At 45.8% G+C, this 27,259-nt stretch overlaps 1 protein-coding gene across 1 annotated transcript in view; it reads right to left on the reverse strand.

Annotated features, from left to right (window-relative positions):
- Positions 1–26,264, reverse strand: part of NAPEPLD (N-acyl phosphatidylethanolamine phospholipase D) — a 42,167-nt gene extending 15,903 nt beyond the window's left edge. The window contains exons 1-2 of the mRNA XM_075558506.1: positions 26,036–26,264; positions 1,092–1,398 (exon numbers count right to left, since the gene is read on the reverse strand). Coding sequence (XP_075414621.1) covers positions 1,092–1,388 — 297 coding nt within the window. The 5' untranslated portion in view covers positions 1,389–1,398; positions 26,036–26,264. The remainder of the gene's footprint in view (positions 1–1,091; positions 1,399–26,035) is intronic.
- Positions 26,265–27,259: the final 995 nt, after the last annotated feature.

A 27,259-nucleotide genomic window follows, 5' to 3' on the forward strand; every position in this document is an offset into this window, starting at 1 on the left:
CCCATCATGAATGAGCAGCTTGTTTTAAAGCATTTGACCCTGTTCAATTTCCCTATCCAAACTAGTTTTCAAAAGACGTTTTCCAGAAATACAGCACTCCTTGCATATCCCTTCCCAGAAAGTTCATGAAGAACAGACTCCGCCAAAATGAGAAAACGCCCAAGAAAGACAAACATAGGAGCAGAAAACCAGGGGTCAGTGCAAAGCGGGCATAGGGGTCCAGGACAACAGAAATGGAGCCCCAGGACGGAAGCCAGCAGCCTGCCTGGAGGCCTGTCACACCAGACGACTGCCGGGCACTAAAATCCCTGGGGAAGGACTGGAGCCCTGGAGAGAAAGAGAACATCTTAGGTAGAGAGCTGAACAGATGGAAATGAGGTTTTATTAACACCAAACCAGACTCACTGCCAACTCAAAGCGACCCTACAGGAAAGAAAGTGGGTTTCTGAGACTGCATCTCTTTATTGGAGTGGAAAGCCTTCTTTCTCTGGAGGAACTCATAGTTAGCTGCCCAACATATAACCACTATGTCACCGGGCTCCTCCATTAGCACCGGGGTGGAGGGTGGGATGTTTATAAGAAAGGACGTATGGTCATAGCACATTTGTTTTGGTTCATCAATGAAAAAGAATGATGTAGTCACAATAATATAAACCATTAATTTAGCCCAAAATTGAGATGTACTTATTCTGGAAGAATAGGGGAAAGTCAAGAAGAGCCAGGGGGCAAGTGTGCGGACTGGAGAGTTCAACCCGCTAGACTGTGGTAGAAGGCAGAACAAACACCAAGGACTGGCAATGAAGACCAACTCCCCAGCAAACTCCAGGGAAAACCGCTAAGTGGGACGGGGACTGGGCAGCAGCAGCTGGTTGGAAGATTGGTATTTTCCAATAAGCTTTTTTTTTTAAAGCTATAGATACATTGATTTTCTTAAAAAATTAAAAAGCAGCTTGCAGCATAGTATAGAAGCATAATATAGTCTGACTCATTGTGGGTCATCATAGAGTTCACAGTAAAGTTAATACCTGCGCAAGAAGCAAATGCAAAACACACACACGCACAGACACACAGACATGCCAAAAGCCATCTACCTCTTTGGAACAAGGAACACTGCTGTGATTTTTTTCCATTATCAGCCACCTGAGAACATTTGGAAGAGAGAGATTTTTCCACGTGGGCCAAGGGTTGACAAATCTCCCATCTTTTCCTCTCTTAGATTTAGTTACATCTTCCTCCAATCTGTAGTCCAGTTTGAAGCTTTTCCTGGGGAATTTGGAAGAATCACTGCCTCTAGAATTCTGTGAATTTTGGCGTTTTCTCACTGCTTCTTTTGGATATTGGCTGCTTGTCATCAGGAACTGGTTGCTTTCGTTTTCACCCATGTCCATGGGTGAAAAACTAGACAAAGAAAGGAAAAAATTGTGAGTTTCACCTAAAGGCACTGAACTATATTACTGTTGACGCTGTTGTCAGTTGCCAGAAAGTCGGTTTTGACTCAGAGAGGCTCCATGTAACTGAGTAATATTTAAATCAATGAATTTTTCTTTGTCAATGACATTGTTCAGGGTAAATGAGACTGTCTTCATGACTCTATAATATGCTCACACTTGAATTTTTAAAATATTATTGGTAATAACACAAACTAATTTTTAAAAGTATTGTAATAGCCTAGAGTAAGACAGACTGCCTTTATTTCCTGGAATTACTGCCTTTATTCTCCAGGAATTCAAATGATATAACCCCACTTGGTCTGATCATTTTTAGATTTAAAATAATCAGCTACCAATGTCCCTGAAAAGGGCAATGAGTCCAAATACCAGGGAAGAGGACATCAGCACATTGTCATTTCAGGGATGGATGTAACCAGCAGCAATGTAAACTTGAATTAATTTAGATTTAAGACTCCCAGTTCTGGATAGTATGTATTCTAGTTATGGAGAAGTTTCTTAACTTGGAGAAACTTGGAGAAGTTTCTTAACTTCTTTGTGCCTTGATTACCTCACCCACAAAAAAATAGATAATGTTTTCTGACTTTGAGGTTTATTAAAAGGACTTTAATAGCTAATGAAAGTACTCTCTTTTTTTACATTTTATTAGGGGCTCATACAACTCTTATCACAATCCATATATATACATACATCAATTGTATAAAGCACATCCGTACATTCTTTGCCCTAATCATTCTCAAAGCATTTGCTCTCCACTTAAGCCCTCTGCATCAGGTCCTCTTTTTTCCCCCTCCCTCCCCGCTCCCCCTCCCCCGTGAGCCCTTGGTAATTTATAGATTGTTATTTTGTCATATCTAATGAAAGTACTCTTAAAAAAACCTCACCGCCATCCAGTCAGTTCTGACTCACAGCAATCCTACCCAGCACTGGGGATTTAGAAAACATACACATTGAGCAAGTAAACAAACAAATCAAAGCCCTCACCCTAGCAGTCAGTTCCGACCCACAGCGACCCTGCAGAGCGGAACAGAACCGCCTCTGGATTTCAAAGACCCTAACTCTTGAGGGGAGCAAAGGCCTTGTCTTTCTCCTGCTATCCAATTGCTGACCCTGTGGTAAGCGGCCCCACACACAACCCACGGCACCGCCCGGGCACAGGCGTGGGAAAGCAGCTCAGGGTTAGCCATGGCCGCAGGTTCTGATGGCTGCTGTCACTGCTGTCATCCGCAGCACGGTGTAACTCAAGACGTAACAGGTCTTAAGTTCAGAGCTACGTGGCGTGTAAGGAATACGCGCTTATCTGCCACAGATGTCATTTCTTTCTCCCTCTCTTAGGCACACTCGCTTTTTTGTTTAAGGAGTCTCAGTACAATACACACATAACACCTCATAACCCTAAGAAAGCAGACAGAACAATGGAAGACCAAATACTATCTTTATAGCTACCTCTGGGGTTTAAAGAAAAATACAGTCCAGGAGAGGAGAATGCGAACCCCAGGATGCATGTGTACACAGAACCAAAGCTTTTATTCCAAACCATCCAGAGTGACGCATCTGCTGTCTGAGACAATCCATCTTAAGAAAAGACTCCGCAGCTGGCAGACGCCAAGCGCACCGTGCTGTTGAATGGGAGAGTCCACATCGCTGAGAGAGTCTACGGAACCTTCTCGCTTGGGCAAATAACTTCATCTTTCTAATCCCGCTTTCTCTTCTGTGACAGACCCCTCCAGCATGGGTCGAAAGGATTAAATGAGCTCCAGCACATCACATGCGGGGCCTCGCCAAGGGCTCATTCCTTTCCCCTCGCCCATCAACTGACCACACAGCTACGCTCCTGAAGTTCTATCAGAAAGCAGGAGGTCTGCTCACAAAACAACAAATGCTTTTCAGACTTTCAGCCTAAAGGGGACAGCCTTTGGAGGTTACCAAAGGAGGGAGGTAAGGGAGGAAAGATGAATAGACTAGAGAAAGGGTCGGCAAACTTTTAAGACAGAAGAGCCAATCCTGTCCCTCATAGCAAATTTAAAAATTGTTCTAGAGCCACAAATATATTTTTACCAACAAATGAAATCACAAATCCACATACCGAAAGAGCCAAATCTGACTCAAGAGCCACAGTTTGCCGACCCGGGGCCTAGAGGATGGATGGGGATTAGCTTGGGGGAAGGAGTTTCTTAGAAGGGGGGGAGGGGGTTGACAAGTCACTGAAAAATTGTCAGTTTTCACAAAGCTGAACACAAAATGGATGGTCAGAAATATAAAACATCCACTTAATTCACAAGTTTCCAAAGGGCCCAAACCAAGCCCATCCATGGAAACAGCACTTTTGTCACACCTCTGGTGGTGCTGTTGAGAAAACATTGGACTGCTAGCAGGAAGGTCAGCAGTTCAAACCTACCAAGTGCTTCATGAGAGAAAGAAGAGGCTCTCTGCTCCTTAAAAGATTTACAGTCTCAGAAGCCCTATGTGGGTGACTCGGAGGCCTGGTGGTATAGTGGGTTAGGAAGTAAGCTGTTAACAGAAAGGCCAGTGGTTTGAACCCACCAGTTGCTCTGAGGGAGAAAGATGAGGCTTTCTGTTCCCATGAAGATGTTACAGCCTTGGAAAGCCTAAGGGACCGTTCTACTCTGCCCTATAGGCTCACTCGGACTCGGCACTGACTCGATGGCAGTGGGTTTGGTTTTGTATTTCCAAAAGCCCTGTTGGGTCTGTAGTTACGGAGCTCAGCTAATAGCCAAAAGGTTGGCAGTTCAAGTCCAAAAGCCACTCTATAGAAGAAAGGTGTAGAAACCTGCTTCTTTAAAGATTCACAGCCTCAGAAACCCTATTGGGAATTTCTACTCTGTCCCATGGGGTCACGGTGAGTCAGAATCAATTCAACAATGAGTTTGGGGTCTTGTGCACTTTTAATAAAATTACAGTCAACACTCAAGCATGATCGACCTTAGTATCCCTTAGACACAGGCATGCATCCCTGAGACACTATAGCATGTCTGCTTAAGCCTGGCTCTAGAGATGAACATGGACATTTTCCTGGTCAGAAAATGGAAAGCAATGTGGCCTCGCCCCGGTCCTAGCACACCTTTCAGGCCTCCCTGGTGTTGATGGGCCAAGAACGTGATTCCTCTAAATGTACTCTGTGCGATGCTATCCCGAAGTTTCAGGTTCAGCACCAAGCTCTAATTTATAAGATGCTTGAAGTCCTCTGGAATTGAATGGAGAATAAATCTTAAATAGAGCCAAAAAGGAAAAAGGGATAGACCTAATGTTTATATGTGGGGAGAGGTCAGATGCTCACAGGCATCTTCCCTGAAGGTAGTCCCTGCCAGACTGCTGTCTCCCCACACCACAGGGGTGGGGGCTGAGACCATTAGCTTGGTTCCTGTAGGTGGAGTTCACACCCTACTGATAATGGTTTCTATGGAGACCCAGAGAACAGGTCAAAGTTAAGCTGCCATCCTAAATCTAGGATCCGCCCATCTTGTCACATGTATACCCCAATCCCTCCTCTTCCTATTGTGTGTATGTCCCCAGACCACCCCCTCTCATTACTGTATTACCTATGGCACAACCCCTTATGTCCTCTCTTGTAATTAGGGTCTTGCATGTCCCCAGAGAAGATAAAAGCCTGGGCTAGCATTAAAATCTCTTGCCCCCTCCACGTGGACCACCAAGCGGGGCTGAGGTGAGCATGCTACCATGAATTGTGTCTGACTCCATTTATTTCAATGCTTCTTTTCTATCTATCATGCTCGCTATAACTTTACTATGATCTTTATTTATTATCGTTGTACAATTGTGCCCACTTGACCCGTAATGATGTGTTAGGGGCTGGCTTCCCCTTACAGTTTATATGCAATTGAGTCTTAATTCAGCGCTACATCAAGCCACATTCATTAAGCCAGTCTTAAAAGAATACAGAAACTTTTTAATTTATTAAAGGCTCCTATGGTTCTCCATCTTTTTTCTTTTAATAAATCATTTTATTGGAGGCTCTTACAGCTCTGATAACAATCCATACATATATCAATTGTATCAAGCACATTTATATAAATGTTGCCAGCATCCTTTTCAAAACATTTTCTTTCTACTTGAGCCCTTGGTTTCACCTCTTTTTTTAAAAAAACATTTTATTAGGGACCCATACAACTCTTATCACAATCCATACATACATCAATTGTGTAAAGCACTTCTCTACATTCTTTGTCCTAATCATTTTCAAAGCATTTGCTCTCCACTTAAGCCCTTTGCATCAAGTCCTCTTTTTCCCCTTCCTCCCCGCTCCCCCCTCCCTCAAGAGCCCTTGATAATTTATAAATTATTATTTTGTCATATCTTGCCCTATCTGGCGTCTCCCTTCACCCACTTTTCTGTTGTCCAACCCCCAGGGAGGAGGTCACATGTAGATCCTTGTAATCGGTTCCCTCTTTCCAACCCACTCACCCTACACTCTCCCAGCATCGCCCCTCACCCACCTGTTTCTGAAGGTATCATCCGCCCTGGATTCCCTGTGCCTCCAGCTCCTATCGGCATATGGTTCTCCGTCTTTATTACTTTTATACACATACACACAGACCACAACCACCACTCCCAATTTTTAAAAAGTTGTGTGTGAGAAAGATTATACCATGTCTATGCTGTTGTTGGGACAATTATACAACTAGAACTATGATGAGAAATAGGATTGAAATTGTTGGGTGGGCAGAAAGAGGAGTCAAGGGGACAGAAAGAGGAGAGGTGAATCCTCCATTCTTGAAATTAGGAGTTGAACAGCAGACTGAGCAAAACTAGAAAAGAGTATTACAAAGATGTTTGATGGGAGCTGGGAACTGACTTAAATCAGTCAAAGATAAATCACCTTGGCCATATCTTACCATTAGAGCTAGGGCTACTAAATTGGTATATTACAAGAATATAATAAACATAGTCTTTGCTATAATCCACACCCACGGCTTAAAGCTGTTGATGTGGATTATAACAAAGTCTTCCCTTTTTTTTTAAAGGAAATCTCCCATTACATCTTTGGGAATAAGGTGAAGAAATGCAGGCTGACTACATGGTGGGACGCTGCCTCTTAATGCATTAGTTTCCGAAATAGGGCCAATTAGCCATTTCCAAAGACCCACCAAAATAACTTGATATAAATCAATGCTCCAACTATCCTCAGAAAACCAAATGAATTTCCATGGAAGTATCTCTGAGGGTTGAAGAGTCCTGGATAAAAAAAAAAAAGTGTTTTGATTTTGGCTTAGTTAATATCAAGCTACTCTTTCTGCAAGTTATCGATGCACACTGTCTCCATGTCTTCCCCTCCTCTCCGCCCTGGTGTGCATCCATCCCTTCAGGCCATGGAAACGGGTCTCACTATCCCATAGCTGAACTGTCTTACCACCACCCTCCCTCCTCACCAACAAACACAAAATCCAGTCTCCAGCAGTGATCTGCTTAAAAGGCCAATCTGATTAAACATTTAAACATTAAAAACAAACAAAAAACAACTCTTCAAGATTTCCCCTTCCTCTCAGAAGAGGGACAAAGGCTATCAAGATGGCCCATGAGGCTATGTGTCTAACCCTGCCTCACACTCAACTCTGCTCCCGTGCCCCAAACATGCCACCTTTACCCATTTCCTCACATGAACTGAGCTCCCGCTTCAAGATCACTGACTGTCACGCCAAGACCTTTGCATATCATCTTTTCGTTTCCTTGGGGTGGAGATGAATATGTAAAAAGATGTTCAGAGGAACATGTACTGGCCTGAACGATGTTTCAGCAGCATGCAATGTTGGGGCCCGATGAGGCACCGTTTCACACCATGCACTGTAAGCATGAAATGATACAAGGCGCTGAACCACCTTGAACCTGGACCATAGCCATCTAGACCGACTCTTCTGGAGGACAGGTGCTGGCAGCCCATCAGTGAACACACAGAATGGCAAGCCCTGCCTGTCACACATGAGCTGCGTGGCTCCTTCCTGCACCGCGGGTCACACGGGACAGCCGCTGATCACACAGCAGCTTCTGTTCACACTACAGCAACAGTCCCCTGGGGCCACCCTCAAACACCAACGAGGACAAGGCAGAAAATTAGCAATCAAGAACAGTCGGTTGGCTCTTAATTAACGAGCTTTGAGCTTCCAAGACACAAATGATCGCTTCATAGATGTAGACTAGAATTTCTTTAACTCAGTGCAGCAGATCTTCCAATTATTTTTTGGTTATATTTCTGTCTGCAAAGTTAACATTGAAAATGAAAATTCTACCTTGATTTCAGGGCAACACTGGGTGAAACCAGATTTGCATACTCAAGGATACAGATAAATTCTACACAACCTGTGTTTTAAAAGATGGCTGAAAATTTTACAAAGATCTTTAAATAATAGCATATGTCTTCCAAGTTAAGACCCTGTGGATTATGTAGTTGTTAGGTGCCATCTAGTCGGTTCCAACGCAGAGTGCCCCTGTGCCCCACAGAACCAAACACCGCCCGGTCTTGCACCACCTTCACAACCGTTCCTCTGTCTGAGCCCATGGCTGCAGCCGCTGTGCCAATCCATCTCACCGAGGGCCTTCCTCTTTGTAAATTATAAGGTGGTGTAGTGCTTATGTGTTGGGCAACGAGTCGGATGACCAGAAGTTCAAAACCACCGACAGCAACTCGAGAAAGACAGCTTTCTACTCCCATAAACAGTTACCGTCTCGGAAACCCCCAGGGTGTCAGCATTGACTCGATAGCAGTGAGTTTCTGAGGGAGAGTGGATTACAAGGCACACTATTACCTGCCACTAAGAACATAAAAACATTACCAGTTACAATTATGCCATTTATTCATCACATGACACATCTGCTATCAGTGGTGTTAAAATATGAATAAAGTGTCTGCCTTAAAAATGTATGAAAGACAGATTTTTTACATGAAATTATATATGCCGGAAGACAGGTAAGTGAATATAATTAGAAACGTAAATAATTTTCAAACCCTCCTTTCCTGTGGTTTGTGATGCAAAGGGTCTCTTCATAGGATGTTTTTCCTCCCACAGAGTGGCTGGTGGTTTTGAACTGCTGACCTTGCGGTGAGCAGCCCAAGTTATAACCCACTGTGCCGCCAGAGGCCGCCAGAGGTCCTTAGGTGCCATCAACTTGATTCCCACTCGCTCAGGAACGTGTTCTTGGCTATAATCTTTATGGAAGCTGATCGCCAGCTCTTTTTCCAAGAAAGCAGGTGGATGGATTCAAACTGCCGATTTTTTAGTTAGCTGTCAAGTGCTCACGTGTTTGCACCCCCGGTGCTGCTTAGTGAAATAAAAATTTAAAAACAGGGAGATCCCAGGATGCTCGTCTAGGACTAACCATGAACAGAGTGACAACAGCAAGTGCTGGCACAGAGGTGGAGGGACCCGACCCACTTTCATGCCGTGCTGCAGCGTTGCTGGGGCGTGCTGAAGGGGCTCAGACTCACGGTGTCCCTGTGGGAGACTGTAGAGCTGTCCCACATGGTTTCCTCAGCCAATATCTTGATGGGAGCGGGCAGCCTGTGAAGCAACAGGTGGGGTCAAACTGCTGACCTTCTGATTAGCAGCCGAGCACTTGACCATCATACCAACAGGGCTCCTCAAGTGAAAACATATGCCTATAAAATATTTGTACAAAGCTGTTCATAGCAGCTTTATTCATAATAGCCCCGAACTGGAAACACCTCAAATATCTATCAACAGGAAAATAAACACATCGTGGCTTATTCATATAATTGAATACCACGCAGCAGTGAAAGAAAACAAACAGATACACACAGCATTATGAATGAATCCCAAAAATATTATGCCGAGCAAAAGACGTCGGATATAAAGGATTACTGTATGACCCCTCTTAGAAGGACCTAGGACAGGAATATTAACCTCCAGTGGGGTAAGGAGGGTGGCACGGGGGAGACAGCCTGGTGATTGCCTCCAGGGAGCACAGGCTGATGTTGGAAGAGAACAGGTGGGAAATGGAAATCATCTATATAGTTGTATAGCTTTGTGTATTTGCCAAAACTTCTCATGTCGGGCACTTCAGATGTGCATGTTTTACCCAGAAACCAAGAGGCCAACAAACAAGCATGGCATTCTATGTAGTAGGTTTGCTTCCTGCAACTGGATAGTCTAGAATTATGAAACTCTGTGCATTCTAAATGTAAGTGAGTTCACATACTAAGGGCAATGGATGCCAGATTTCATGTTTGGGGTTGGGGAGTCCTCCGATGAGCCATGAAAGAAGACTTGAACATACCATGTGGCACTGGAATCAAACAGGAAGCATCGGTATCAACCATGTGGTCTCTGTTACATCTTTATGTAATATGCATGTAGAGAGAAGGGAGCATCCATAGTAGAGTGAATTCTGCAACTGGCTGCCAACTGCAAGGTTAACAGTTCAAACCCTTCAGCTGCTCCTTGGGATAAAGATAAGGCTTTCTGCTCCTATAAAGACTCACAGCCTTGGAAACCCACAGGCACACACCTGTTTTGCTTAGCAGCATCCCTCCGAGTTAGAATTCCCTCCGTGGTAGGAAGTTAGTTGCTGCTGCCGTTAGGGGCAGTCAAGTGAGTTCTGCCTCACAGCTCTCCTCTGTCACAGCAGGACAAAACACCAACACCGCCCGGTCCTGCACCAGCCTCACAATGGTTGTTCTGTGGGGCCCATTGTTGCACAAATGTGTGTATTTGTGTACATGATGGAGAAAAGGATTCTTAGAGTAAATTCAGCAAAACGTTAAGCAATGCTGACGCTGGGGACACATGAACACGCCATGTACTATTTACACGGCTTTTCTTAAATCTGAAAGTGTACTTGAATAGCAACAACGCATCTTTCAGATGGTGAGTGGAGGCTGAGTGTGGGTGTGCCTGCCTCCTAAGTGGCAGTGTGGTTGCTAGTGGGAGGCAGGGCTGAGGCCGGCCACCCTTTGCTTCAGAACACTGGCCAGACCAAAACGTTTTCTCCTTTTAAAGCAAACGCCAAAACATCTGGCTACAAAGCGGTTGAATGTCTGGTCTCAGAAATCTGCTGGAGCCTCACCATAAAGCTGTCCCGAGGGTCCACACTTGTACCTGACTGGCACTGCCTTTCTAGCCCGTCTGCATGGTTCGTGGACTGCCGTCACAGAGGTGGCCCCAGCCCGCTGTGGAAACCAGGCTCAAACGAGGCTGCAGGGGCTCCACTCTCCCAGCCACCCAACCACTGTCACACGCACCACATTCAATAAAGGCTTGGGCATATTATAGTTCCAATAATAGGTTAAACATTTATCACTCGAAGCACAATACGAAGTCTCTCTAGTAGTTATCATGTGCATTCTCTACATTTCTTTGAAGATTAATTGCCTATTTAATAGCAGAAGGGCTTAACCCCCGGCCTCCCATCAAAGACAGGCCTGAGCTGTGACATTTGGTGAAGAGAAGTCTGCCAAGTACAAATATTTTAACTCCAGTAATTGCCCACATGGGTAAAACACTTTCAGAAAGGAAGAATTCACTCTTTCAAAAGTAAATGCTTCATCATTTCTTCCTTTGATGTTAGGGTTTGTCTAGAATTGATCCTTAGGAAGTAAAAGATAAAGAAACAATAATGCAGGAAATAGCTCAAATTGTGCCTACAACCGGCATTTAATAAATGCATACCGAGTGACTGCCTGCCATTATTATATTCCAACAAAGACCCTGATGGTAAACCTGGAAAATGTTCAGAATTGCATTTTCAGGGGCCTCTGACTCAAGAACATTATAGTCACCAATCCCTCTCTCCTCTTCTCAGCTTTTCGGGGGCGAAAGGGGGTCCTTTTCAGGCAGCGCTAGGTAATTCAGCTAATGAAAGTATTTAGATTCATTGTAACGTCCGCCAAGGGCTGCAGTGGGTTAAAGTTAAACTACTCCCACCCTCCGCCTCCAATACAGATTTCATGGGAGACTGGCGCTAACCCCCAGAGGCCTTCAGGTGATGGGTCGGACGGCAGATGTATACAAGCGTGGGAAGTACCCAGGCTAATGAAAGAGAGGACTGTACACCACGCCCGTCCACAAAGGAAGTTCTGCACAGGCCTTTTTTAACTCACTTTCTTGTCTGCACAAACCCACTTCTCTATGAAGCTAGCAAGAACAGCCTGTAGACAGGAAGCTTTGCATACCATCCTGAGGCGCTCGCTGATCACAAGTCATGACGATCTTAAATAACAATTATTGGGGCAAAAATATATTAGCAGGTACATGTGTGGACACACATTTAGAAGGAGGTTCTTAGACATCTATGTCTCTCGCCAGCACTCCACCTTCCCGAGCAAGAACAGATCACTGGTTGGGAGGCAGGCAGGCAGGCTCCGCTTCTACCATCCTTACTCACGGGCCGCACAGAGATAACCAGCCTCCAGGTCTCCTTGAAGGGCTGTAATGAGGAGCAAATGACACCACGGGCTGGTACTTCAAAGTGCTACGCAAATGTAAACTGTTATTATTACTATTATGTAAGCTCAGCAGGCGTGGAAGCAATATGGGATAAACACTTTTCATTTGACGCGGCAGCTAAGCAGGGTCCGCCTGGTTAGTGCATGGATGGGAGGGTACATACTTTTGATCCAATTGAGGTATTTCTCGGGTGAAAATATCACACAAATTTTCAGATAGATTAGAAGGCTAGATTGCTGAAATTTTGTATTCTTTCCTAAATGGTTTTACATACAAATACCAGAACAATATATGTTGCTTTATCTTTTATGGAAATCACAGTATATTCTTGCACTTTCTTAGAAAGGATATACGTGCTCCTCTGGCTAGCATCAGAAAGATTTTTCTTCCAGATAATTCACACACACACACACACACACACACACACACACAGAGCTAATTTATGGCAGCATAGTAAATTCAGAACAGAAAGTTTTGAGATGAATGAAAAACAATTAGGCTCCTCAGATCGTAACTTAGAATATGTTTTCTTTTCAAAAAGTAGTCTAGGACAACCCACCATCTTGACCATAGATGGCAATGGCTTTGGAGATTCTTAACTACTAGAGAAAGTTCAATATATTGAACTCTAAAAGTGAGTTTACAGGTTGTCCAGTCACCAAAAAATATAAATAGTGCTTCTACTACACTGACGGATTTTCTTAAATATCTGAGAAAGCAAAGCTTTGATTAGAATTAGAAATAATAAAGCAAGTTAAACATCTAGCAAAGTTTTTTTTACAAAGTTCATTTTAAAAGACTGTTTAGAGTATTGCAACTGGAATCCTTAGAAAATTATCAAATTAAAAATGGTAAATTTAGAAAAAAATTATATATGTATTGATATCACCTCCTAAATATCTTATTCATTAATACCTAAATAGAACACAGAATTATTTCATTGAAAGGCTAAAGGGAGGCTTGGAGGGGAAAGAATACAGTGAGGTTTGTGAAAGTTAAAAATGTACCCTGAACACCAGGGTGGGAGGTGGGGAGGGAGGGAAAAAAGAGGAGCTGATACCAAGGGCTCAAATAGAAAGAAAATGTTTAGAAAATAATGATAGCAACATATATACAAATATGCTTGATACAGCTGACGTATGTCTTGATATAAGAGCTGTAAGAGCCCCCAATAAAATGTTCTTTTAATAAAATGTTTTAAATGTTCCCTGAATGGAGAGATTATCTTCATTGTTCTTTCTTTCTTTTTTTTAACTAATCCTTAAACCAAGTTTTAAACAAAAACAGATTCCCAAAATGTGTCTATTCTGTCTCTTGCTCTCTTCTGCCGACCCCATCCATGCCTCGACCCCCATCCATGTCTCCGTCTCATAATAACAATGCAAGGAAGAAAAGCTTTCTGTTGAAAACTTTGTTTAAATTTCAAAACCCATAGAGAAAATGAAGAAATGCATGCTTTCGTTGTCTCTCTGGCAAGAAAGGAAGGTCAATGAGCTTTAAAAAAAAAAAGCCCGGGTGATCTCCCTCTATGCAGAATTGAGGGCTGGAAGGAAAGTGGTTGCCAAACAGAGTGGACAAGAGAGATGAGCACAGAAGATCAAAGACACACCTGACTGGAACAGCTGCAACTTGGGAGGTTGATGCATGCTGGGCCGGATCTGGTCGGCAATATTTCCTGTATCTGTGATTTGTTTTGCTTTTGTTTGTTCATAGGGTTTATTTCAAAGGTGTTATGTCATTGGGGAATCAACCTCTTAAAGATGTGTTTTATGTCTTTCTGGTTTTCAGTATATGAAACCCAGGATTCGTGAACCTATAGGGCCAGCAAGTAGAATAGGGTTCTGGGGTGGAGGGGTACAGTGGTGGAGAGCAGGGGTGGGAGGGGCTGGTAGAAGGGAGACAATGTCGAGGAGCTCAGGAAGAATGCCTGGTAAATAACTGAGAGTGGTAGAAATTGCACAACACTGCTTGATGTGCTTGAACTATGGGATGATACGACATGCACTAACTCTCAATAAATGATCAAATGTTTTAATTAAATTTTTTAGCTGCCCTAATATCACTGACTCACTTTCTGCACGTGAGGGGACTATGCTTAATTTCTAAAGGTCACTCCCAACTTCTAAAATGCTAACAAAAATAAATAAATGGAATAAAAAATAACATGCTAACAATCATTTAGCCACACCAAAGAGCCAGGTTAGGCTTCAGAAGGAGCTGCCTTCTAGCAACGCCGCGGCCATGGGTGAGCCCCCTGGACCAGAGTCCCCAGTGAAAGCAGCTGAGGTCCCCAGTGGACTTCTGAGGCCAGCTTGGTGTGGAATAAGCAGAGTATTTTACCACAGAACAACAACGTGATCTCCAACTACAAGTGCCTTCTGATCGACTTGGTGTATACCCTAAAGAATCAAAGACCACGACACAGACAGACATACGCACACCTATGTTTAATGCAACAATACACATAATAGCAAAAACATATGGAAACTGCCCAAAACTCCTGTTATAGAGGAATGGATGAACAAACTCAGGTACAGCCATACAACGGAATATTATGCATCAATAAAAACCAATAACAACTCTCTTAAACACCAAAAGACATGGACAAAACTAAAGAACATCATGCTTGGGGAAAATTTCATCAATCTTATGATTACAAGTATTTTATAACACCATTATTATGAGGAAAAACAAAGAAAAAGAAATGTGGTTTATACACCAAAGGATTAGACTTCAATGACTACAAGAGGCCAGAGCAGGGAGGGGGAGGATCTTGAGGATGGAGAGAGAGAACCCGGTATATGGAAGGTGGAGCAGGATATTTTTGCTGATTTCATTTCTTGAGATGGGCTGTGTAACTATATAAAGTGTGCTTCCTAAAAAAATTTTAAAAAGAAACCCAAACCCTCCAGATGCCTTATCCCTCAAACCTAAAGAGTGGTCTGAGTAGCTGAGAGAGAGAGAGAGAGAGAGAAGGCAGCAATGGACTTGGAGTCTGTCATGACAAACAAGCTCATTTCAAGAAACAAACAAAACAAAGTTATCTCCTGGGGTACTCTTTTTGGCTTTGGTTTTCATCAGATTTATCAGATAGACCAGGAGGTTTCTCAGAACAGGAGACGCAGGCCGAGAGGAGAAGGAAGGAATGGCAGGAAATCTCGAGTGAGGCGGTGAGCTCATGACGATGACTACAAGAATGAAGAAAACCTTCCAAAACTGACTGTTGCGATGCTTTGCTGATTCTTCTTGAAGTGACTGAACTATTGAATTGTATATGTAAATTCAATGCCAATAAAATGGTGGGAGAAATAAACAAACAAACAGTTTTGCGTGGCAATTCCGAGAAGCTGGAACACACCCAACCTTGTGACTCATGGGTCTGACGTGGGAATGAGACCCGGAACAGGAGAAAGTACAGGTCGAGGCCCTGGAGCGGGAGACTCCAAAGAGGCAGAGGGAGCCCTTTCAGATGCCCGAGGCGGAGACTGTGGCCAGGAACGTGGAGAGCAACACACATCCCCAACAAGACAGTCAGCCACCATTTCTGAGCTGGCCACCATTGCTTCTGACGATACCCAACAAGAGATATGGTTGCTAAGCGATGTGTGCCCTTGTGTTCCAGGAGGGAGATGATATTTCTACAAGATGCCGTTCTAAATTTTTTCCCATCCTGCTTTTCATCCCAGTTGTGCCACATTGTTTTCGCTGGGAATCACTTCAGTATCGCGTCATCAACTACATCTGAGCCAAAGCCCTGATGAAATGTTATCACCAGAGAGATTTCATAGCAAATGATAACATCCTACAGCCACTAAACTTTCAACCGTATAGTAAGATTTAAATATTTTAAAAGTCCTGATTAACAAAGGTTGTTTGAATGTCTTCTAGACCTAAACTCTAGCTCTCCAGTGCTGTGGGGATTCAAAATTCTTTGAGAAAAAAAACAAACTCATGTGAAATCATAATATAATGTAATGTTTCCAGAAGTGTCATCTCTGCAGTCTCTTAGAACACACTGGCCGAGAATGTGGAAACAGTGAGGAATCGCTTTCCTTACAAGTGGAGCGATGATGCCCACTGAAAGACAGGGTGCTGTGACCCTGACTCTCCAGGCCTGACTCTGAAAAGGCTCACGGCCTCCGGAACCCCAACAAGCGAGAGGGACCCTCATGCCAACACCGAGGGGAACACACGCAAGCCATCCCAGGAGCGGTTACTTGAGCCCTTGACTCAGTCGTGGGTGTATCCGGCAGAAGGGCAGGCATGCTTACTGCCCTGGACATCACATCCGGGCAGATTCTCTGTGAGAAAATGTCAAAGGACAAAAACAAACCGGCAGTGGTGGAGTTGTACAAGGAAGCAAAGCCCGGGGTGTGCTGGGGTCAGACTCCATTCAGTCTAGAATCTTCAGGACCCCAGTGCCAGAATCTTCAACACAGTGTGACAGCAGGTTCAGAGGGAAGGCCTTGTGACTACCCCAAATGGTTAACTAAGAGAAGCTTGTGTTTTAAAGGCACTTAAAGGTCCCCAAATTCCATTTAGTAAGTCTGTCTAATAATACCAGGACATAGTGGCATAAATTGTAAGAAGCATATTTTTTTTAATGAGTAGAATTAAAGTCCATCTTAATTAGTTGTCAGGAAAAAACACACTGCCAGAAGAGGAGAGTCAGGGATTAACACATTGAAGTTCAGATTTCCCAATGTTGCCCCTTTGTCCTCCTTTCCTTATCAATAAAATAGGGATACTAGCAGTGCCAATTCACTGGGAGAAAGGACAAATTGTACACAGTGCATAGCCTTGTCCCAGCACAGAGTAGGCGCTCGGTCACTGGACACCGCTGTTCACTGTGCACTGTCTTGGCTAAAGGGCCTGGCTGTGAGCTGCTGCTGAGTCAGCCTCCAACCCCTGGCACCCCTGCGCGCCACAGCTGGCCCCACGTGATCCACAGGGTGCCAAGCCTTTGCCCCCAATAAGGGCTAGCCGGAGATGGCTTTCATTTGTGAATGTCTGCACTCCGGAGGAACGGAGACGAGGCAGCAGCACGGGTGCTCTGAAGCGGAATCAACTATGGGGTGCGTTTTCATCCTTCGATGTCAATAAGGAGGCCTGGGCTTCCTGGAGTCCCCCAAGAAAGAGAAAACAACACCTCCCCACAGCATTTCTGCTCAGACCCCGTCACTCCTTGTGGCCTCGACAACCCTCCTGGATTCGCCAGGAGGTGCCCTAAGACTCCCCAAATAATACATAATATAATCACCCTCCCCCACATCCCACACCTGTATATCCCCTGGGTGAGACCATGGGAAGAAATGGGCAAAAGCAGACACTAATTGATGTCCACACCTGCACTTTCCCCAGGGTGAGACTCCCAGCTAAGGAGGCTCTTTGGAGCCAATGGAAAACTCCCAGAGGGAACAGGCTAAACAGAGGAGCAAGACCAGCCCTGAAAGAACTCCTGAAGCATTTCAGTGTCTTGCCTCTCTTACCCAAGGGGCTCCACTAATCCCCCCTCCCCCCCTCTACTCCCATAGTCCCAACGGGTTGTCAGGTAAGGGGGGTTTACCTCCAGTGTGTGACCCCTGGGGAATAACATGGGATTCCTCTTGGAGCATTTCCAAGCAGGGCTAGATACAAAATCTTCGGGCCGTGACTCTCCATGCTGGCTGTACTTCAGAATTCCCCACAGAGCTGTGGGGTGATGTTGACGTACAGGCAGAGTCGAGAACTACTATTTTATTAACAGAGAGGCAGGAACAGCAGAGAGAGAGGCCTTATGCATCGGCAAATAAGTAGGACATCAGCAAAGCCACCAGCACAGAGGCATTTAGGAGAGACTGAAATAAACGCCCGTTAAACTGTCTGCCAGGAAGCTTGTGCTTCTTCGCTGGCCCGCACTCCAAGTTAGAGAGGGGCCTGGACTGAGCCAGAGCACCAGAACTCAGCTGAGGCAAGCAGCTCGGTCCAAAAGCTGACGTGGGCACACACCAGTACTCAGTCCCCCTGAGCAGCCTAGGGGGAGCAGAGAGGGCTGGCTGCACAGGGAGTCCATTCTAGACAGAGGATGCTGTCCTTCATGACCTGTTCGTTCTGAGATAATTCTGGGTGGTGAGGGTCAGACCCAGGGGGCCAGGTGAGTGGCTATCAACTATGGTGATGTAAACATGGCCCTGGGACATCAGGGACCATTTCTGGCTGGGGATGGTATGCATGGTGACCCTTCCGGGGCAGTTAGCAATGAGGCTGGGATTTGCCCGTTGTGCCGTCTGCTCGGTGTAGGTGGCATAGGTTTTCTCGTGGACAGCCACCGTGGACAGTTGGGTAATGGAGTGCTGAGTCAGCCCATGTACAACTGGGGTCTTTTACTAAGGAGACAAGGAAAACTAGACGTGGAAATAGGCATGTGTGGGGGTCTTCACCGCTCTACCACTGCTTCATCACTTTCAATGGGTTCCAGTAGACTCACTGCTCACCTGGAACCTGCACAGAGGCCAAATGGCAAGTGTGCAAACCAATCAAGGGAGTGATGTGTGGTTTAAAAGCAGGAAGGGTGTGGTCAGATTTCACCTTCATCCATAGTCAGTCTGTATGCTGAGCAAAGAATCCAAGAAACAGGACTACAAGCAGGCAAGATTTGTAGGCTTGGCAAACCTCTGGGGCCATTCTACTCTGCCCTAGAAGTCACAATCCATTAGAGGGCAGCAGGCTTTGTTTTGCCCGAGCATGTATGGTGGAATTCTATTTCTATCTGCCTATATTTAAAGAGTGTAGTCTTTCACCCTACTTATGCAATCAGTCTGCAGAGCAAATAACCTGAGAAAGAGGGCTATAGGCTGCAGTCTCAGGATCGGAGGAACACTCTTTTAACAGCCTGTCGTGTGCAGGTGACACAACCTGGCTGGCTGGAAGTGCAGAGGATTTGAAACACATACTGGTGAAGATCAAAGACTACAGTCTTCCGTACGGATTACACCTCAACCAACAGTCCTCACAGCGGGACCGAAAAGCGGCATCAAGATAAACGGAGAAAAGGTGGCAGTTCTCTTAAGGATTCTGAGTTGGCAGGAAGAGACTAAATGATGTGTTCATTGGGCGAACCTGCTGCAAAAGATTTCTCAACGTGTGGAAAAGCAAAGATGTCACTTTGAAGACTAAGGAGGCCCTCACTCCAACCATATCATTTTCAAATGCCTCATGGGCCTGTAAAAGCTGGGCAGTGGAGACAGAGCAGAGGAGACAAATTGGAGCCTCTGAATTATAGTCTTAGCAAAGAACACTGAGGACGGTGAGAACAGGGCTGTCTGGTGCAGCGGACTCTATTTATTCTTACTTGACACAGTGGTTGCTACCCGCAAAGTCAGCAGTGTGAAACCACTGCGGCTCTTGAGGGGAAAGAGGAGGCTTTGCACTTCCATAAGGAGTTACAGTGTCAAAAACCCAGAGGGGCAGTAGGGTCACTATGAGTCAGTGTCAACTCTACGGCAGTGAACTTAGCACAAGAAAAAAGAGACCTCGTGGGACTGTGGGCTAGGCTGTTAACCACAAGGTCAGTGGTTCAAACCCACCAGTCAATCCAAGGCTATCTGTTCCATATTTATAGTTGCAGAAACATTACGGAGGGTCCCTGTGAGTCACAATTGACGCAGTAGCTGTGAGTTTGTTTTTTTAGGCAAGAAATGACTCAAAGCCTTTTCAATTATGTAAAAGCTGTAAGTGCAGCACATGATTGTAATGAAAAATTTACTCTAAATGGGAGATGGTTCAATCATTTCAAGTGAAAGTAATTTTACGTGCTATTAGAAAGCAATTACAAGTTGTCCATAAGAGATGATGGTTCTACATATGACTAATATTAACATCACTGAATTGTACACATAAACACAGTTTAAATGCCAAATATATTATAATATCTTTTTAACCACAATTTTAAAAATCATTTTATTGGGGGCTCGTACAACTCTTTATCACAATCCATCCATCCATCCATTGTGTCAAGCACATTTGCACATTTGTTGCCATCATCCTTCTCAAAACATTTGCTTTCTACTTGAGCCCTTGGTATCAGCTCATTTTCCCCCTCCCTCCCTCACCCCACAATTTTAAAATGTATTGTGTCCAACACTTCAAATTGGGGCTATTTCAATATGGGCTTCAGCAGTATATATAACTCATTAGATTCAAAACATGAACTCTGTACAACAAGCAAACAATTATACACATTGGATATTTGGTCTACATACAATATAAAAATGAAATACTTTATGAGGAGAGAAATCTGATGGCATAGTGTGTTACACATTGGACTGATAACTTCAAGGTCAGCAGTTCAAAACCACCAGCAGCTTCCAGTAGAAAGATGAGGTTATCTACCATAAAGAGTTGTCGTCTCTATCTAGTCAGATTAAGCCTCTGGCAGATCCCCTCTAAGCACAGGCAAGGGACTCAAACAGTTTCACTATCAGACAGAGATTACTGTAAACTTGATTATGTTGAATCAGACCATGGTATAATACTTGGTCAGTTGACCTCTCTCTGAGCCAACCAGAAAATCATCTAGGCTCAAGTATTTCTCGCTTGTTTCATGTGGCAATTACACAATCTGGTGCCAACTTGAAACTATTAAGAGTGAAGGGGTGGAGTTTAGCCTGTCATTCACGTCACAACATGATGACCTCATCTGGAGGCCCTAAGATAAATCGTTCACAGAGGTCAGACCCGCACAGACTCTCTGCTTGGTGTCCCTGCCAGACATTCCTGTTGGCAAATCACATTGACGGAGCCAGAGCCCTGGAGCTGGAGGAGCTAATGTGGAGACCAATGCCAGCACTGGGATCCTCCCATCACCACTAGATCTACAAGACTTACCACCCACTGGCCTGTGATCTTCCTGCATTTGGCATTATTGCATGGCTGCATGAGTCTAAAGAGGAATTTAAGGACTAGTATTGGACATATGGTCTAATATTGGACTTATGTACTTGATCTGGACTGGGCTGGGATGTTTCTCACTAACAATTGTACTATTATATAAAGCTCTTTCTTATACACATAAGAGTAGTCTATGAATTTATTTCTCTAGTCAACCCAGACTAACACATTCCATGACAAATATTTCTTCTTTGGCTTTTAAAATATTGATCGTGGTCTTGTCTTTCCTACCCTTTATTGGTATTTTCACAAAAATGATTTGGTAAATGTTATTATATTATTATTATTATTTTCTTCTTGCCATTTTTTTGTTTGTTTGTTTCTGTTGGGTTTCCCAGTCTGTGACACACAGAAGGAGTGGACAAAGAGACAATTACTAGCAACAAATGCACAAATGTGCTGACACAATGGATGCACGTATGGACTGTGATAAGAGTGTAGAGCCCCAATAAAATGATTTATAAAAAAAAAAGAAAAGAGACAATCACTGATGCAATGGTTTCTTGGTGATGTGCGGGAGGGGGGGCGGACAGGAGGGGATTTGTTGAGGAAACAATGGATCCGGGAGCATTAGAACTGATTGTGATGATGTAGATACAACTCTTTTTAAAAAGCAATTTAACCATGGAAGTACATATGTGAAGACGCTATCAAGAAAACTACCAAAAAAAATGAAACCAAACTTGACCAATGGTTACCATGGACAAAGGAGCAAGTGTTATTGTTTCCGGGGCACTGAGTTTATGTTAATGGTGGTGGAGTAAGTTGGAAAAGGCTATCAATAATAGTTGTACAACATCAAGAGTATAATCTATGGCCCTCAATTATACGTGTAGAAGCTATGGAATGGGAGAATGTTTCGCTGTGTATATTTTTGCCACAATTAGAAAAAAATTACGTGAATTTAAGTTAGAAAATGTTCTAGAATTGACTGTGGTGACACTTGTAAAACTCCTCTTTAAATGACTGGATTATTGAATTGTAGGACAAGTAGATGAAGTGCTGGAAGAAAGAGGAGGAGGAGAAAAAAAGGAAGAGGAGGAGGAGGAGGAAGAAGAGGAGGAGCTGCTGTCTTGGAAACCCTTAGGGGCAGTTCTAGCCTGTCTTCTGAGGTCGCTGTGAGTCAGAATCAACTGCAAGGCAGTGGGTGAATGCTATGACGAAAGGGTAAGAGAGGAATCAACTTTTATTTTTTTAATGAGAGGAATCAACTTTTAACTAAGAGCTTTAAGGTCTCTTTTCTTTGTGAAATGGTGGAAAATTCTACTTTTGATGTTTCAGTTCTGTGGTATCCTGATAGGTCAAAGGTCTTGTGAAAATACAAGTGTGTATATACATGAAGTTGGTCTGGGTACATACTCTCTATGGTCCCATCCAACCTGCACATTCCATGACCAGAGTTATGACCTGAGTTATCCCTGTATTTTACAGGTGAAACAGGCCAAGCCAAAAAGTTACAAGACCTCCGTGGGTCCCCAGTTCTGGTTGAAGCTAGAACCCAGGCTGCTTAGAGGAAAAGCTCCAGCCGTAAACACCATCAAGTGGATTCCCTCTGAAAGCAATGCTCTTGGACGGAGTTGAACTTGGCCCCAGGATTTCCAAGACTGAAGTCATTAGGGAAGTCGAATGCTTTCTCTTTGTCCAGCTGAGTGGCTGACTAATGGGTTTGAATTGCAGACGTTTCCATTAGCGGCCCAACACTTAACCCACTGCACTGCCAAAAGATGGGAGGTTCAAATCCACACATCAAACGCAAGGGATTACGAGCTAGCATTCTGCTTCCAAGAAAACCCTACGGGGAAGTTCTACATTGTCACATGGGATCATTACCAGTTACCATCAATTGGTCAGCCCCCAACAGCAATTACGGGTCTAGAGGCACAATCCAGGGCTGGGTCGCTGACCAGAACTTAATGATTCACAGCACTCTGTGAAGGTTTCCTGGGCTGACCACTCTGACAAGAGTCTGGAGTCATTCTGCCGTCGGCTCAGATTGCTGTGCTACTCGGGGACTTTGGCAAATGTGACGGAAGTCTCTGAGACTCCGTTTCCGGTTTTCCTCATCTGTAGAATGGGGATAAGAATCGCCTATAGTTTAAATCTACAAAGTCACACTAAAAGTAAATATACAAAAAAATCAATGAAAGAGCTTTTTAACATTATTTAGCCAACTCAGTGAGGGCACTGTTAGCCCTGACACAAAGAAACCAACTGCTGCTGGGGACACATGAGTTCAAACGAAATCTGTTGCAGGAGTTTCTTCATAAAATATTCGTAAACAGATTGCATGACTATAACGCTCAAAAGACACCTGGGACGAAGCTGTGTAAATTGCACACAGGGAGAACTCTTCGGTATGACAGCAGATAGAAGGAGATTTTAGTTGAAGTTCATGCTGGAAATCACGGGGTTTGTTTTCTTCTTACTCCAAACTCCCTGTCATAGAGTGTATTCTGACTCACAGTGACGCCATAGGACAGAGGTGAGCTGCCCTTGTGGGTTTCTGAGGCTGGAATCTGTACAGGATTAGAAAGCCTCATCTTTCTCCCTCAGGTTGGGCGAGTGGGTTCGAACTTCTGACTTTTCAGTTACCTAGCCCACTACCTAACATGCCCTCATAAGCCTTCATGATAAAGGTATTCTTGATCTGTGCTATGGATTTCCCCACGAATACTCCAATAAAAACACTTTTTGGTCATGTACGTGTCACCTAAAATACTTAGGTCAATACAGCTCTCCAGCTACCACCACTCTTTTCACCAAACAGGAGCAAACAGAATGGAAAAAACCAGCCTATCCACAGATACATACCACTGCACAAAGAAAAACAAAATGAAAGAGAACTACAAGAAATCACAGGCAAATATTTCCCAAACACAGACTGAACATTCATTAAAAAATTTTCCGTTTTCCAAACTCACAAATATCCAAACTGCCATGATCCCCTTCTTAGTCATACACAATGGGTGCCCACAGCAACTACAGTGTAACGGAGACCCTATGGTGGAACGCTTAGCTTCAACTGTCCTGGGCTAATTTTACCACTAAATTCTGCAACATAACACATGTACAATAAGGCTTGCAATTGTGGGTGAAGATGAGGGTGTGAGAAATAAGTATCTTCCTCTCTTGGAGACGACGGACACTCTCCCACAGCAAGGTCTGCAGGTGTTAGCGAAATGAAATCTTTTTTTAAAATCATTCTATTAGGAGTTCTTACAGCCATCATAACCTTCCATAGTTCAATCACATCAAGCAGTATTGTTCAATTGCAACCAGTCCGTTTCAAACTCGTTCTTTCTTGAACTCCTTGATATCAGTTCCTTTAGCCTGTCCCTTCCCGCCCTCCACAGGAGCCCTCTTTATATATATATTTTTGCCACATCTTACACCATCCAATATATCCACTCACACACAGCTCCAGTTTGCTCCGGGTGGGGGTATACAGTCGTCAATGCATCAGCAACCCCTCCTCCCTGTCCCCCCACCCCGCACTTCCCATTCCCTCAGGGAACCATCACTCCTGTTCCTATTTCTGAAGGGTTTACCTACCTTGGCTTTCATGAATGGAACCATCTTAATGATACCAATGGACATACACAAGTCTAACAGGATCAATGAGATAAAACAAAATAAGAACCATGATAGTAAGGGGAGGGAATATTAAAGAACTAGAGGATAGTTATGTGTATCATTAGTGCTATACCACACCCTAGATTTATCATCCCTTCTGTGTGGCCCATCTGAGAGGGAATGTCCAATTATCTTGCAGGTGGGTTTGGGGTCTCCACTACATCCAAGCCCCTTCCCATTGATTTGGTTGCTTGGTTTTGAATTTCTGGTACCTTTTCCCGTTGACACCTCATGATCACATAGGCTGGTGTGCTGCTTGTATGTGAGCTTTGTTGCTTTCCTGCTAGATGGCTGCTTTATTTGACTATAAGCTTTTAAGATCCCAAAACGCTACATCTTTGAATAGCCAGGCACCATCAGCTTTCTTCACCACATTTGCATATGCACCCATTTTGTCCCCAGCAATTGTGTCAGGAAGGATCTTGTGTTGAGGTAAGATTTAAGTAGAGGCCCAAAGTTCATCTGCTTCCGTAATGCATAAATAAAATCTTTGAAAATCATGACCACACTGTCAGTTGACTTAAAGTCAATCTCTCTTGAATTCTTCTGAATATGTACACTTGCCAGAAATTTCTTCTTTAACACATCTACTATTATCTGGCAATGACGGGTATAGATGAACGTTTCCTTTCTGTGGTTACAGAATTTCTCTCAAAGCGCTGGCGCCTGGGGCTAAATCAAAACCAATGGAACTGGAAAATGCAATCGGAACCACTGGACTACCATTTCTTAGAAAAATGGGGATTAACTCTAACTTTCTGAGAACTTTACAGCCATTCTAGAACGACTCTCTGAATAAATGAATCCCAACTATTAAATACCAGAGCACTTCAGGCTGAACAAAAGCAAACCCTCCAAATGGGTCACAGGGAACACAGACCGCAGAGCCTACAGTCAACGGAAGGGCAGGAGCTAAATGACTGTTTTTAAGCGGTTAACTTTTTTCATTCCCTTAATAAGTTTCCAGGTCCGCTTGTGGAGCTTTCACGTGAGCCGCCAAAGCCTGTGGACGAGGATTTCCTTCCCCTGCGGGGACCCCAGAGAGCAATAAGGGGTGAGAGCGGGGGCCGGGGGGGGGGGGGGGGGGGGGGGCGAAGGCACTACACGCCGCGGTAAAGCGCACCCCAACCCAGGGCCAGCACCTGCTCCCACCGCGCGGCGCCCCGGCGACCGGGCCTTCCTCTCCCACGCGTGCCTCCTCTCCGCTCGCAGAGGGAAACCTGCGCGCTCGGCTTTTCCGTAGGTAAATGCGGTTCGAAGACGAAATTACCCGCTGGGCCGACGTTGGAGACTCACTCATTTATATGCCGCCCAAAGCAGGTCCACGCCCCCCCCCGGTGGCCCCCACACCCACGCGGGCACCCCGGACGGGAAACGCCTCCGGCGACCGCCGTGCCGACCGCTAGCGACCCGACGGGACCGCGCGGCGCTGGCCCTCGGCGGTTCCCGGGCTGCAGCGCTCGGCCGGGGTGGGGAGCCCGTCCTTCTCCCGCCCTCCCGCCGCCCGCGGCCGGCGGCCACCCCCGCGCACCCCGGACTGCCATCGGGTCCGTTCTGACCCGCGGGGCGAGGGGCCCGGCGGCTGCTCACCCGGGCGCTCCACACGCGCAGGCTCCGCACCCCGCGGGCGGCGGCAAGTCGAGCGGACCGCGGCCGCTCACAAGGGCAGCATCTCCGCGGGGCCGGCGTCTGGGGACCGGGCAGCCCGTCGACTTCCCAGACGAGGGCACCACGGCCGCCCCCGACTCCCGCCGGGCCCGAGGTCGCGGCCCGGGACCGCCCGGTCGGGAAGCGCCGAGCAGTTGGCGCCGGGACGGACGCCCGGGCTGCGGCGCCGGCTCACCTCGCGCCCGCGGCGGCTGCACGCGCGCGCCCCCGCCGCTCGCCGGACGCCCCGGGCGCTCGCGGGCTCAGCGCGCGCGCGCCCCCGCAGACCCCCGGCGCCGCGCATGGCGGCAGCAGCTGCAGGGCGCGCGCCAGCGCTCGCCGCCTCGCCATCCCGCCGCCGGGCCCGGGCGCGGCCACGCGCTCGCGGTGACCTTCGAAGCCGGCCGTTGCCCGCCTGCGCCAAGATGGCCGCTGCCCCCAGGCCGCGCCGAAGCCATCTTGGAGGACGCGCGCCAGGCCCCTCCCGGCCCAAGTCCGTCCCGGGGGCCGCCGTCCCTGCGCGGGCGCATGCCCTGCACCCCTCCCGCCACGGGCGCGCGCCCGACGGCCGGCCCGGGGCAGGGAGACCGCCCGCTTCCCGCGCTCTGGGAGTCCACGCTGTCAGCTGCAAATGCTGCTGCGCCCAGTCGGAGCGGGAGCGCTCCGGCCAGTGTGCTCACTTAGCAATTTTAAAATGTCACCACCTCCCCGCCCGGTTCTCATCTCAGTGTCCTTGCTTTCCCCCATCCCAGGATAACGGCTAACGAGAATGAAATCGTGAGTCGGGCTTGCTTTCCAACGTGCAAGCCTCGGTTGCAAGAAACCCTTGAGCTCTGTGGAGCGGCGCCCTGGAGCCGCTTCTCACTCCCAGCGAGCGCTGCCCGCAAGGGGAACGGGTCACAGGGATCTACCTATAACCCGCTCCCCCGGGACAGACCGCAGAGAAGAGGGCGAAGGGAGAGATCGGTCCGCGTAAGACATGACAAAATAATACAATTTATAAATTATCACGGGTTCATGAGGGAGGGGGGGGTGAGAAGCTGATACCAAGGGCTCAAGTAGAAAGAAACTTCTGAAAATGATGATGGCAACAAATGTACAAATGTGCTTGGCACAATGGATGGATGGATGGATGGATGGATGGATGGATGGATGGATGGATGGATG

This window comes from Tenrec ecaudatus, chromosome 9 (assembly GCF_050624435.1).
Source record: "Tenrec ecaudatus isolate mTenEca1 chromosome 9, mTenEca1.hap1, whole genome shotgun sequence".
In the NCBI taxonomy this organism is placed as follows: Eukaryota; Metazoa; Chordata; class Mammalia; order Afrosoricida; family Tenrecidae; genus Tenrec; species Tenrec ecaudatus.